The 12774-nt window shown below is 33.6% G+C and overlaps 2 protein-coding genes across 10 annotated transcripts; one reads left to right on the forward strand and one right to left on the reverse strand.

Moving 5' to 3' along the window:
• Positions 1-641: 641 nt before the first annotated feature.
• LOC120071560 (Nse4, component of Smc5/6 DNA repair complex) lies at positions 642-5176 on the forward strand. Of its 2 annotated transcripts, XM_039023889.2 has the most exons (8): positions 643-1171; positions 1264-1341; positions 1553-1805; positions 1915-2008; positions 2467-2683; positions 2778-2869; positions 3060-3309; positions 3808-5176. In XM_039023889.2, exons 1-8 carry the CDS (start codon positions 931-933, stop codon positions 3858-3860), a joined length of 1278 nt encoding a protein of 425 aa, XP_038879817.1. In that variant the 5' UTR covers positions 643-930; the 3' UTR covers positions 3861-5176. The 2 variants fall into 2 exon arrangements, with proteins under 2 accessions (XP_038879818.1, XP_038879817.1); XM_039023890.2 differs by lacking the exon at positions 3808-5176 and having other exon boundaries at positions 642-1171; positions 3060-3638.
• On the reverse strand, positions 3777-7896 carry LOC120071562 (enoyl-[acyl-carrier-protein] reductase [NADH], chloroplastic-like). Of its 8 annotated transcripts, none has more exons than XM_090311180.1 (14): positions 7522-7752; positions 6812-6946; positions 6643-6712; positions 6006-6115; positions 5863-5918; positions 5695-5779; positions 5575-5622; positions 5009-5083; positions 4825-4936; positions 4644-4695; positions 4513-4564; positions 4376-4433; positions 4180-4278; positions 3777-4099 (listed from the first exon to the last, which is right to left on the reverse strand). In XM_090311180.1, the coding sequence occupies exons 2-14, from the start codon at positions 6923-6925 to the stop codon at positions 3966-3968; spliced, it is 1065 nt and encodes a 354-aa protein (XP_090167306.1). In that variant the 5' UTR covers positions 6926-6946; positions 7522-7752; the 3' UTR covers positions 3777-3965. The 8 variants fall into 8 exon arrangements, with proteins under 8 accessions (XP_090167306.1, XP_038879826.1, XP_038879825.1 ...); XM_039023898.2 differs by having other exon boundaries at positions 6812-6925; positions 7522-7684; XM_039023897.2 differs by having other exon boundaries at positions 6812-6968; positions 7522-7681.
• Between the last annotated feature and the right edge of the window lie 4878 nt (positions 7897-12774).

Consider the following 12774-nt stretch of genomic DNA (forward strand, 5'->3'; position numbering starts at 1 on the left):
TATTTAAATTATGATTTACATATGAAATTGAATCATATTGGTGGAATTTGTATTTTATTAATTTAATATTAAAATATTAAATTAATTTTCAATTAATTAAAAGGTTTAATTAAAATAAAATTAGTTTTATATAAATTAATTTTATAATTTTTTTAAATAAAATAGTTTTATTTAAAATAAAAATTAATTTTAGGAAAATTGATTATAAAACTAAATTAAAGAAAAAGTGGATTTTTTCAATATCTCTTTAAGTGGTAAATCACCAAATTCCATCAAATGTTTCATTAATTCTCCAAGTAGGAGTTGCCCTCCATGCAACCCTACTATTTTGCATGATTTCAATCTATATATACAAGTTTCATGCAAAGATTGGTGGTGATTCTGAGTTTACTTACTGAAGTGCTAGAAAATTGAAAATCTTAAAAAACCCACTAAATTCATTTTCAATTCAACTTGATTTGAGTATTTCCACCACATATTCCTTCTTGAGCATAGTGAGAAGATTTTGGTGGTGGTTTTCTTGAAAAATCAAGCTCAATCTTGGTGGTCTTTAAAGATAATGTTTGTTTAACTCTCTTATGTCATATGAATAACATATTTAAAATTCAAATTAAATGTAGTTTAAGTTGAATTTTTCCCTCATTTTGAAAGATTGATCAAATTTCGAATGACCTCAAAATTTGACCAATCCGTACGAAATTTCCGAGGGAACCTCCACACGTACAATGCCAAATTTCAGTACTCAGACAGCCCCGCTCTTTTCATCTTCTTCTTTTTTCATCTCCCAATTCAAAAAACAGAGGAAAAAACTTTCGATTTCTACTCTCAAATCTCCTTTGCCATTCTTTGAGTCCTCACGAATTCTCGATTTTTTTGCCCTGAATTGAAACCTTAATTTTGGATTAGGGTTTCCATTGCGCAATCGTCACAATGAGGCCTGTCAAACGCGAACCTACCGCCAGCAACCGCAGTAATCGGAGTAGAGGCGGCGGTGGCGATGGCGGCACTGTCGATGCTGCGAGTTTAAAGGATATTAAGCGGGAGAGGGTTGCTCGGGAGCGTGAGAACTCCGGCGAAGACAACACGACTGAAGAAGAAGTGGGTCAGCAAGACTTGACGAAGCGGCGGGTCCTTCGCTCTCGGTATCTTGCGGTTATTCATGAGATCAGTGGTATAATGAATCTGAATATTGCTGGATTTTAAGATGTGGGTTTGATTTGTTTATGTGTGTAATCGGTTTTTCTTTGTTTCTTGACTTCGAAGAAAGAAGAGAGGATTTGTCGAAGGATCCGGATAAGTTTAATGTTATCATCAATGAGGTGGAAAAGTTGCACGAGCAAGGTATTTCTGTAGTCTTTTCTTATTGTTGTCTTCATTGCAGAATTGTTGTCTCTACTATTTAAAATTTTCACCAATGGAATGTATGCATCTTTGCCCTTTACCTCTGCATTCTTACATTCATACAAGTTCGTATGTCAATTTCAATTTTTGTTACTTTTCCTTTTGATATTGTCATCTATATGACATGGTTGTGTTTTCATTTGAATTTCAGTTCAGAAGCCAAGGGAACAAGTTGCTGATGCAGAAGTTTTGCAAGATATTGCAAACTCCCTTGTGACCTCTATTAGGTCCCAGTCAAATGAAGGTGTTACTCCATCAGATTTTGTTAGTTGTCTGCTCAGAGAATTTGCCGACATTAACAGTAGTATGAAATCTGAAGAACATGACCTGGTTTCTGTCAGTTGGAAAGATATTGGACTCAGTGTTTCATCTATTTTCATGAATGGCCATGGATGCCGCACCATGTGAGATCATGGATTCCTTTATCCCACTTTGATGATACTGAAGTGTCTTCAATTGATTTTTTAGTCAATTGTATAACTTTCTTTGTTGCGTATGTGTGTGTGTTTCAAGGCTTGGACCTATGAGCAATCAGTTGAAGCAGCGAAAGACTAATAATGTTTCCAGGAAACGCTCCAGGCCTACTGAAAGTTCTAGACCTGCAGAGGTTAGATAAAAAAGATTTTGATATTCTGAAGTATTTTGGTTTTAGGATTGAGCATCTGTCACTCTGTTCTGAGCTTTTGTTATTCCGTTGCTTTGACCTCAAAAAGCCTTTGCTTTAAACATTCCTAGCACGGTCAACCTTTTTCAGCACTTTATTAGTTTGGAGATTAACACTGGTACAATTATTTCTTTCTTGGCCGGACAGACATTATTGAACTTGCTAATGTTTCAGCTGACCTTAACATAGTTTGTTTAGAATCACTCCTCAAGGCTTGCTTGCAAGTTTGTTTGGAGTCACTCCTCAATGCTTGCTTATATGATGTGTTTCGCTTAATATCTATTACTTTTTTTTTTTTTTTTTTCTGAAGTGTTTGTGAAATAGATTATACTTTCTGTTTGTTTCTTATGAATTTGACATTCTACTATCCCGTTGACTTTTGTTTCAATTCATGCGTGCAGGTTGAAGATACTGGGTCCGAAGCAAAAACAGATACAGATAAGAACATGGGCATCATGTTTGGAATTTTGAGGAGGAATAAAACCGTTAAACTTGAACACTTGATATTGAATAGGAAGTCTTTTGCACAGACTGTAGAGAATTTATTTGCTCTATCCTTTCTGGTTAAGGATGGTCGGGCTGAGATAACTATTGATAAAAATGGTTCTCACTTTGTGTGTGAGTAAACATCTACAAACTAAACGTTTTATGCCTTTGTTTGAGAAGATTGTGTTCTTTGCATCATAGTAACTTTTCCTGCCAACGTTTTCAGCACCAAAGAATGCCCCTGCCCATAGTGCCATTATGTCACATGAAGTTAATTACAGTCATTTTGTATTCAGATTCGATTACAAGGATTGGAAGGTACATAGAAGCATTCATTTTTATGATACTACGTATTTTGCGGTGTCGTGTAACAGATTTAAAATATTAAAAAAAATATTCTGCCATCTTGATTAGAGTGTATACAATATTGGATAGTCTCATGATATGTGCAAAATGCTGTGTGCTATTATCCAATTGAGGAACACATACTTGTGATGTTTATTTGCAGCCAATGGTGGATATGGTACCAGTTGGAGAGGAGCTGATGCCCCACAGGAATTTTCTGAACTCAGTGCAGGTGTCCGAAGCAGAAGAAACAGCGGACGATTCTGAAGCGGCAGGCTTGCCTACAACACCAATCCGAAAGCTGTCAAGAAATCGAGGTTTAGTTATGCAATCTGTTGTTGAAGATTCTCCTGATAATGGCTCTCAATCAGGAGCAACTGCAATTTTGAGGTGCAAGAGAAAGCTTAGTCAAGGTTAGGTTAATTAGAGCTTTGAAAGCTACCTAATGTGAATGCCTCTTTTTGTTCTATGGTTGTATATTTAATGGCTGCCTTGAAAATAGGATAGTTAATTAGGTTCTAAGAGAAAATGATTGCCAAATTTAACTTTTTCTAACAAAGTTTCGATTAAGTTGTAATGATTATTGCGAAGTACCATGCCTTTTGGGTTAGCTTAGATCAAGCTCCAATCATTTTGTAAAGGTTCTTTTCTGTTTGAACATGGAATGATGATAACCTGAAAGTAGAGGCAGTGGCATTTTGTTTTTTAATTTTTAAGAACAAAATATATGGACTTCTAATTATTAGCATGTTTTCCCAATTCAATGTCAATTTGAAGTTTGAACCAACATCCTTTTAGATACATTATTGACCTTCACTAAATTAATTGGATGATGATGTGGTTTGAAGAATCATATAGAAAAAGCGTCAAATCCTCAAAATGGAAAAAATAAAATCTCTTGCTATAATTAGGACAAAGTGAAACGAAGTTGATGAAAATTATGGAAGCAAGAACAAGCAGATGAACAAAGACTTGGCTTCAAGCTTGAAGGTTCATCCAGCAATTTCTTCTGGTTTCATTTCAACAGTCAGCAATGGTGTCTGGTGGTCATTGGTTGTCAGTTAGAAGATCAAAGTCCTTCAAATATCGGGCTATCGGTTCCCACTCCCATGGCGTTCAAACCATTGTCAACATAGATAACAGAACCAGTTATGGCAGAAGCTAAAGGAGATGCCAAAAAGGCAGCTGCGTTCCCCACCTCCTCTGTTGAACCAGTTTCAAGAGATCAAGATTTGAAAAAAACATTAGAACAGAATGATGCAGAGAAAAGAAGAAGAAACTACCTGCAGATAATTCTTTCTGCAGAGGTGCATTTGCTAGTGAGTAGTCTATCATCTTATCGATGAATCCGATCGCTTTTGCTGCACGACTTCCAAGTGGACCTGAAAATAAAGAAAATTGTGATGGAAGCAAAGAACAACTGAACAAATGGGGCCTTGAAGATGTCAAATTCAATGAAGAAAAGATAGGTTAAGTTACCAGCGGATATAGTGTTCACTCTGATCTTATTTTTTCTACCCGCCTCGAATGCAAGCACCTGGTTTGATAAAGAAATCAAGAATGCTGTAAGGGAAGGATAAGGAAAAAAAGCAACCAAGAAAGGTACTCAATCTCACCCGTGTATCACTCTCCAGTGCAGCTTTTGCTGAACTCATACCTCCTCCATATCTGGCCATTTACAAGTTACAATTTAAGTTGTCACCTCATTAGAAGGATGATTTGAAACAACAATACGTAAAACATGTACCCAGGAATGATCCTTTCGGATGCAATATATGTAAGAGAGATTGACGAACCACCTGTAAGATTGGAAATTGATATTTAGCCACAAGACGTGCCTTTTGCAGCCAAAAGCTTCCATAGTTCACAGAAGGAAACAAAGACAAGCAATGAAGAATTGACAGCGATGAATTGATTATTGAACATGCCTGGATTCATTATTGGAATGAAATGCTTAAGAAGAGATATGTAGGAGTAACTTGATGCAGATAAAGCCGCTAGGTAACCTTTCCTGGATGTTTCTAAGAGAGGTTTACTTACCTGTTAACAATGTGAATATTTATTATGACGATGCCAAATAGTATATTTATATAAATCATAGAAAGTACATGCCTCTGGCCCATTTGCAAGTGAATGCACGAGGATGTCAATGGTTCCAAAATCCTTCTTTACTGATTCTACTACTTCCTGAAATCCATTTATAATCACACTGATATTATGGGGGAAAAAAATACAGACCTGGAAGTTTAAGCTTATAAGTTACGACATATTTCATCTCAACACCCTTGTAGTTCGAAAATGAGCATGAGAATCACAAGTGATTGTTAATCTTAATTGGGGATTGCAATATATTACAAATTCGGGAGATTAGTTTGATACTGCATTGTACTGCAATATGTCTCATAGAATTTTGAGAATTGTATGAACTCAAATAAATACACAAGGATGATTTCAATGGGTAACACTTTTAGAGTTAATAATTAAGTGTGTAATAATATTTTACAGAATTACAAATATAGCAAAATTTATCGGTGATTGACTATATCACTAATAAGAGTCCGACTCTTATTAGTGATATAGTCAATCACTGATAGACTCTGAATTTTGCTATAGTTGCTAATACTTTGAGCTTAATTACCATATTTACAACTTCATCATGTGCAAGGGAAGTTCAATACCTGAACTGTCCAATTAGCGGAACCTGCATAGCGCTTATTTGTTTTTATCTGCATGAAATGAAATCAACACATGATAAAGATCTTTGGTATGATTAAAAGACTAGGTAATGTCTGGCCTACATCTTCAGGAACATCCTCAGGATTGTCAAAAACTGCATCCAAGGGATATATTTTGGTGATCTCCATTAAAGATCCATCTGGCAACCTGAAACATCAAATTCTCAGTAGCAGAGACTACCATTAAGTTTTCCTTAGGGAAAATGTATTCTATATAGTTGGACATCTTACGCTCGAGATTCGTCAAACTTTCCACGTCGCAAGCTGGATTCAAAGATGTTTAAAGCCTAAATAAGATAACTCTAAACTCTTAATGACCAAACTTAATAAAACATTTTCAAACAAGAGAAAAATTGCTATGGGATTATACTTACAGGGACCCATGTACCAACAATAATTTCAGCCCCAGCAGCAGCAAGAGATTTTGCTATCGCCCAACCATAACCATTATCATCAGCTACACCAGCAATAAATGCCCGCTTACCTAAACAGAGATCCCAAGTGTAGCTAAATATGATGAGCTGATTTAGAGAATTATACTAACCAACAACAAAGTAGAAGGTAGTGAACTCAAATCCTACATTTTCATCTCTAAGTTCCAAAAGGAACTGTTCAGATGTTAGTTCTTTAAGTTAAAGTTAAAGTGTAATGAACATTCTAAGATATCTTAAATACTTAAATTGATGGTATATTGACAATCGAAACAAGACAGTTATTGAAGGTTACATTGATGTATGTGATCAAGTAGTGCATAAATGTCGACTTATTATAGAGTATTTGAGCGAGAACATAGAAAACAGAGTCCCCCAATCTGACTTCATCTATCAACAAATCTTCTGTTCAAAATATGAGGAACTTAAAACTGACAGGGTAAAAGTAAGGATATTGAAGAAAAAAACCATTCATATGTACAATAAATTTACTACCCAACAGTCAAACTAAGAAACATGTGCATATCGACAGAACAAATTAAGCCAATAAAAGAAGAAACCAGAAAAGTAAAGGGATAACCTTTTAAATCAACTGGCAACCCGGAGACTGGTATGTTTTCACTAGATCCAGACATAGCTTTAGTTGCAATCTTCCCAAATTTTGTAGAAGATGAAGTGGTGGAATTCAGCTGAAAGTATTTCAGAGAGGATACATTGTAGACACTCCTAAGTTTAGCCCATGGCATTACCTTTAAATTTCCACCAATAGCTGGTGTAACAACACCCTCGAAACCTCTTGGAGAAGAGAACTTGCAGTTTCTCAGTGTGACCATCTGAAGATTAGAGGCTGCTGTCGTCGACATCTTTAAAAAGAAATTGTCTCACTGAGAAAATTGACTATCTATACTGTTATGAAATCGACAATCAAAGAAAGCGAGGAAATATAATCAATAAAGAAGTTGACACAGAGATTTATGTGATACACTAATAGTGTATTAGTAATGTCTCTAGGAAAAGGGAGAGAGCGGTTTATTATTAGAGAGAATATCAGATAATACAGCAGAGACGCCAATAGGGTTAGCAAGTTTATATATGACACCTCCATAAATTAAACTCTAGGTCCAAAATCGCAAATAACTCATAAACGATTCAAGACGTTCCAACATATACTGTTAAAAATTTCAGAAAAGATCCATAACTCAGGTAGATCAAACTAAGAATTACTCGTAGAAGAATATACAGGACAATCCATAGTCATCATTCGTCACATAGACATATCTACCCTACATTTAAGCACTCACTTAAGTAACAGAACAATGTAAGAGAAATTCGTCAGGAAAAAGAATTCCGAGAACATTGAAGAACATGCAATTAGGTTACAATATTCACAAATTCCCACAAAGATTTCAAACCCAACTCGAAACAAACGGAGATAAATAGCAAAACATTCATTTCTTACATTTCTTCGCGATCAAGAGAGCGCACCAATGGAGATTGCAGCAAGATCAATCGCCCCTTGATATTGTTTGGGTTTTAAAGAGTGATGAAGGGAAGAAAATGGGTGAAAGATTGTCGATGAAAGCGATGAAGAAAAAGCTTCGAAAGTGACGAAAAGGGTTGTTGAAGAAGACGGCGGATTATGAATTTATGACTGTGAGATAGAGAGAAAAATTGATCGAACGGTTAGGTTACAGTTAGTTGGGAATGGGAATGTATATATGTGAAGAAATTAGAGAAGCCATTGTTGGAAGCTCAGCTGCTTTAGAAAATTTTCTTTTGCCTATTGTACAAGAAAAGCCATTATAGAGCCTAAAAAAACTGCCACTTTCTCTTCATTTTTTTTTTTTGGGAAATCGGTTTTGATTATAATAATAGGGCCGATTTGGACGAAAATTTCACAAAACGATCCGAAAATCAAAATGAATGATCTGTTCCTAAAAACTTATATTTGACTGACATTTTGTCCCCGTGAAATATCAACTTTACTCCCAATTTAAAAAATTCTTCAGATTGTCTTTATGAATGTTTTAGGAAGGATTGTTCACCACACTTTTCGCTTACCTATCTCATTGTGCGATTTTGCTATCAGGTTTCTTCTGTTTTCTCTCATCATCTCTCATCTTCATTCGAGCATTTTGCCATCTTTTCTTGGTCGTTTTTCTACACATTTTCCACCATTTTCGTGATCTAAAAAGTATGTGATTGTTCTCCTTGAATATATGTTGATATTCGTTTAGGGTTCTTGCCGATTGTTAGGGTTCACACAGTTTAGGGTCCGCGCCTACCTTTTGTTAAACGATCTCTCAACTTTTGTTAAATGATCGTGTATTCATTCATAATCGACCGTTTAGATAATCCTAGGCGAGCGTTTAGTATATTCTAAACGATTGGTTAGAGAAACTTAAACGATTGTTTAGTTCTTTGTTATGCGATCTTTTAGTTTTTTTTGCGCCATCGTTTAGTTCTTTGTTATGCGATTGTTTAGTATTTTGATACACGATCGTTTAGTTCTTTGTAATGCGATTGTTTAGTTTTTTTGTTATGCGATCGTTTAGTTTTTTGTTACGCGATCGTTTAGTTCTCTGTTATGTGATTATTTAGTTTTCTTGTTATGCGATCTGTTTGTTTTTGTTACGTGATCGTTTAGTTATTTGTTATACGATCATTTATATTCTGTTATGCGATTGTTAGTTTTCTAGGCGACCGTTTACTTATTATGGTAATGTATACGTTTGTTAAAGATTGCTAAGATGACCATCCCAATGAGAAATATTTTCCTACTACAGTTTCTTGCCAAGTCCACAAAATTGTGTCGATGATTAAGAATAAGTTGACAGAAAAGAAAATGAGAATGTATAAGAAAACAACCTTTGCTCCACTATTGGACGTAGATCTTGTCTTTAATGGACAACTTTTCTACGATTTTTTGTTAAGGAAGGTAATGGATGTGAACCCATACGTTATATCATTCAACGTACTCGGGAAGAAGATAACATTCTCCCATGATAATTTTAATTTGATAACTGAGTTGTAGCCGACCAAGAAAATAGTAGAAAGAAAAACAAGCAGTGAGAGACTACGATAACTCATTCTTGGATCAAAGGACCCAAATGATAAGAATAGTTCTTGAAAGGATGTGGAGGCAACATTCGAGAAGTTCACTTTTACAAACGATGAAGATGTCTTTAAGACTACATTGGCATTATTCATCAAAATGGTGATGATTGGAAAAGACAAGAAAACCCAATTTGATGTGAAGACATTTGAGATTTCGATGACCTTGAAGTCTTTAGACATTATGATTGGTCGTCCGTTTTTTTTAAATGTACATTGAGTTATTAACAACATACCTTTGTATTTCTCGTACAAATGGATCTCATCAACAACGATTAATAAGCAAATGCAGTTCCAGAAACCCCTAATACACGGACCAAATGTCATGAAGACGTCCGTCCTCTATTTCAACCTAAAAAATTGTACCCGAATTTGCAAGCTTAAGTTCCTCACCATATGCCCTAATAATAGCAAATGATCCTTTCGGTGACCCTTGTACGAACACCAATCCATACTCTCTAGCACGATAAGTCAGTCTGTTATATTCACTCCAAAATCTCACTAGACGTCCTTAATTATATCCCTCGGGCAGTATGTTCGACCAACTTGTTTGTATTTGGACTTGATTAAGTGTCCAATAATCCAACTTTTTGCTTGTCGATGATTACCCATTTTCATTTCAAAAGAAATTGTATGTTTGCTTGGATATTTCATCACTTTGAAGGAATTGCTTTCTTTCAATTTTTTTGCACGAACCCTTCACTTACATTCCTCCACTGAACACCGTATAGTTGGCAAGCTCTTTGTTGACTTCTTTGCACGGTAGTAAAAGTTCTTTGTTATTTTAAGTATTGAAAATTTAACTGATAAGTCATATTTTGAAAAGAAAATCTGATCGACCTTTATATCCTCGTCATTCAGACATTTATGAGGTATTGCGATGAGGTCGTCATATGATGGGCCCTCTGATAGTCGGTATATTTATAAATGGTTGGGTTGAAACGGTGGAATGCATTTGAATCGAAGGCATCACCATTGGTGGGAGCGGGAGCATGTGGGGTTGGAACATTAATATAAGGTGTTGGAGAAGTTTGTGGTCCTGAAGATTGTCTATATTCCTGGTTAGTATCGAACTGTGGATTACATCTGGATTCATTCTTATGACCAAACTAAGCTTCACTTCAATCATCCCAAGTTACATGGCTCAATATGATCATCCAGTGAAGACACGATGGGAATATTATATTTTGGAATGGTTGCAAACTCGAAGTTTTGACTGGTTGGAATAGGTTGATTCGTTGGATTGCACTGTTGTACATATTCTCTATGTGTATTCCATGACTTTTGTGAGATGTAATTGATACAAATAACGACATTCGGGATGCATCACTGCCTTCTAAAAATAAGCTAAGATCTTCATCATCGACTATGTCAATTGGTGGAGTTGAGACCAATAAATTGTAACAACATTTGATGCGTATATCAAACATATTTGGATCGATATTCAATCGTTGATGCATAATATTCACTAATTCGTTGACCATTATATCATTTTTGACCTTCAGACTTTTCATATGACCTCCAACATAATTGTTTTTGGATTGGTCCCATTCCCCATCAAATCATACAAAGATGCGAAATAGCATCATTGATCTGCAATCAGATTAGCAAATTTTAAGCAATATCTTATCAAATTTTTAAAAATCGCCCAACAATTAATAAGCGATCGCCCTACTATTTTATAAGTGTTCGCTTAGTATTGTATACGCGATTGCGTATATACTACTAAATGATCATTTAGTATTATATAAACGATCATTTATTTAATACTACACGATCGTTTAGTAGTATATAAACGATAGTTTACATTATACTAAACACGTTTATATGTTATAGAAATGGTCGTTTATATAATAGTAAATGGTCGTTTATATAATGCTAAATGACCGTATATATTTTAATGAACGATAGTCTATATATTACTATATGATCGTTCATTTAGTACTAAACGATACTTATTATCAAAGTGATATGGGACAATAAATACTGTAGAATATCACTTACATTCTCTTCGTTTTTTTATCTGATGAACGAATCTTGCTCTATACCTAAAGACACAATGAAATGAACAAAGATGAAAACGATCGACAATGAGGATGTTGGACTGAAACTCTGAGAGAACAATGGGAGAATTTCGTGGTGAATTTGACAGAAAATGAATGACTGAGAGTGACCTTCTATTTTTGATATCAATTTTATTCAATGCTATTGGTAGAATATTGGTTGAGAATAAATGCTTGGATAGAATGTTAGTATTGCATTGGAGACATATTGAATGAATCGCTGAAGAAATCGTTGAATGATGAAGACAATTGTGGCACAGTCTAAAAAGAGTTTTTTTTTTAATTGTGGGTAAAATTGGTATTTCACATGGACAAAAGATCCGTAGATAAGTTTTTAGGAAGAGGTTATTCATAGAAAAGTTTTTGAGATTTAGGTTATTTTATGAAATTTTTCGATTTGGACAATAAATATTATTTAATATAAGGTATATTTAGAATTTACATATAATTTTAGATGTCTAGAATAATTAATATTTGTGTATAACGTAAAATAATTAATGTTTAGGTTCAAGAACCATTAATGTTGTCATAGATTTATCATTGAAGAAAAGAAAAGGTTCTTAAAAAAAAAGATTTAGTATTATTTAATATATTATTTTATTAATTAATTATTTAATAAATTAAAATAAAAATACATGAATATTTTAACATCTAACACAAGTAATTACTATTAAATAATACATTAATTAGAATATTAATGATTGATAATAAAGCCTAAAAAAATTTATTATAAAATTTTATATTAAATAATTATGGTAATATAAAATATATGAATTTCTTTTAAAGTTATTAAGTTTAAATAATATATTTTTATTTAATAGTTAGTTAAATAATAATAATAATAATAATGTATTAATTTATTAATTAAATAAGCTTTACTTTTAATGTTTCATCTCACAGGAATAAAAAACTATTAAAAAACCATGTCAAGTAGATTTTAAAGCTCCTGTAAATAATATCTTGAATTTTAAAATGTTAAATGTCTATTTAAAATCTGATTACATTCATCCATAAGAGTAATATTTTAAGTGTATCTTAGACTACATTCATTTCCATGCATATCTTCCATTAGGAAAAGAAAAAAAAATTAAAAAGTATATTTTTTTTTTCAAAAAAAAAAAATTTATCATGTAGCAATTTGGGATTGAACATTTAAATGAAGTGCACAAAGATGAGTGCAACCAAAATATTTTTCTAATAATAATATGTAACACGTAGCATAGCTCAAATGATCGAGATATTAGGATCTGTCAAATCTATTATAAAGTTTATGAATTCTAATTTTCACGCTCACATTATTCAACTAAAAAAAATTAGGAAGTACTATTAGTCATTTGTACATTCAATTAGTAACGCAGAGGTTTATGCACTTGAGAATTTGTAACATAATGGAGCTTTAATATGTAATGAATTAATTAGTGTAATATAAAATTTATAAAGATTTGGTTGCGGAAAATCTTGTCAAATTTGAAGTGTCAGTTTTTATTATATGACAATTTATTTATTATAAAATTTACAATTTGATTTCTAATTAG

The sequence above is a fragment of the Benincasa hispida genome, chromosome 2 (genome assembly GCF_027475165.1).
Source record: "Benincasa hispida cultivar pf3 chromosome 2, pf3_genome.v1.1, whole genome shotgun sequence".
Classification (NCBI taxonomy): Eukaryota; Viridiplantae; Streptophyta; class Magnoliopsida; order Cucurbitales; family Cucurbitaceae; genus Benincasa; species Benincasa hispida.

Excerpts from the sequence above, each read along its gene's own strand:
- LOC120071560 (XM_039023889.2), top strand. The coding sequence starts at position 931 with ATGAGGCCTGTCAAACGCGAACCTACCGCCAGCAACCGCAGTAATCGG. Across the intron at positions 2,684-2,777 it reads AAATGGTTCTCACTTTGTGT|CACCAAAGAATGCCCCTGCC; the intron begins GTGAGTAAACAT and ends CAACGTTTTCAG. Across the intron at positions 2,870-3,059 it reads TCGATTACAAGGATTGGAAG|CCAATGGTGGATATGGTACC; the intron begins GTACATAGAAGC and ends GTTTATTTGCAG.
- LOC120071562 (XM_039023891.2), bottom strand. The coding sequence starts at position 6,925 with ATGTCGACGACAGCAGCCTCTAATCTTCAGATGGTCACACTGAGAAAC. Across the intron at positions 6,116-6,642 it reads GTTGCCAGTTGATTTAAAAG|GTAAGCGGGCATTTATTGCT; the intron begins GTTATCCCTTTA and ends ATCTCTGTTTAG. Across the intron at positions 5,084-5,574 it reads CCGCTAATTGGACAGTTCAG|GAAGTAGTAGAATCAGTAAA; the intron begins GTATTGAACTTC and ends AATGGATTTCAG.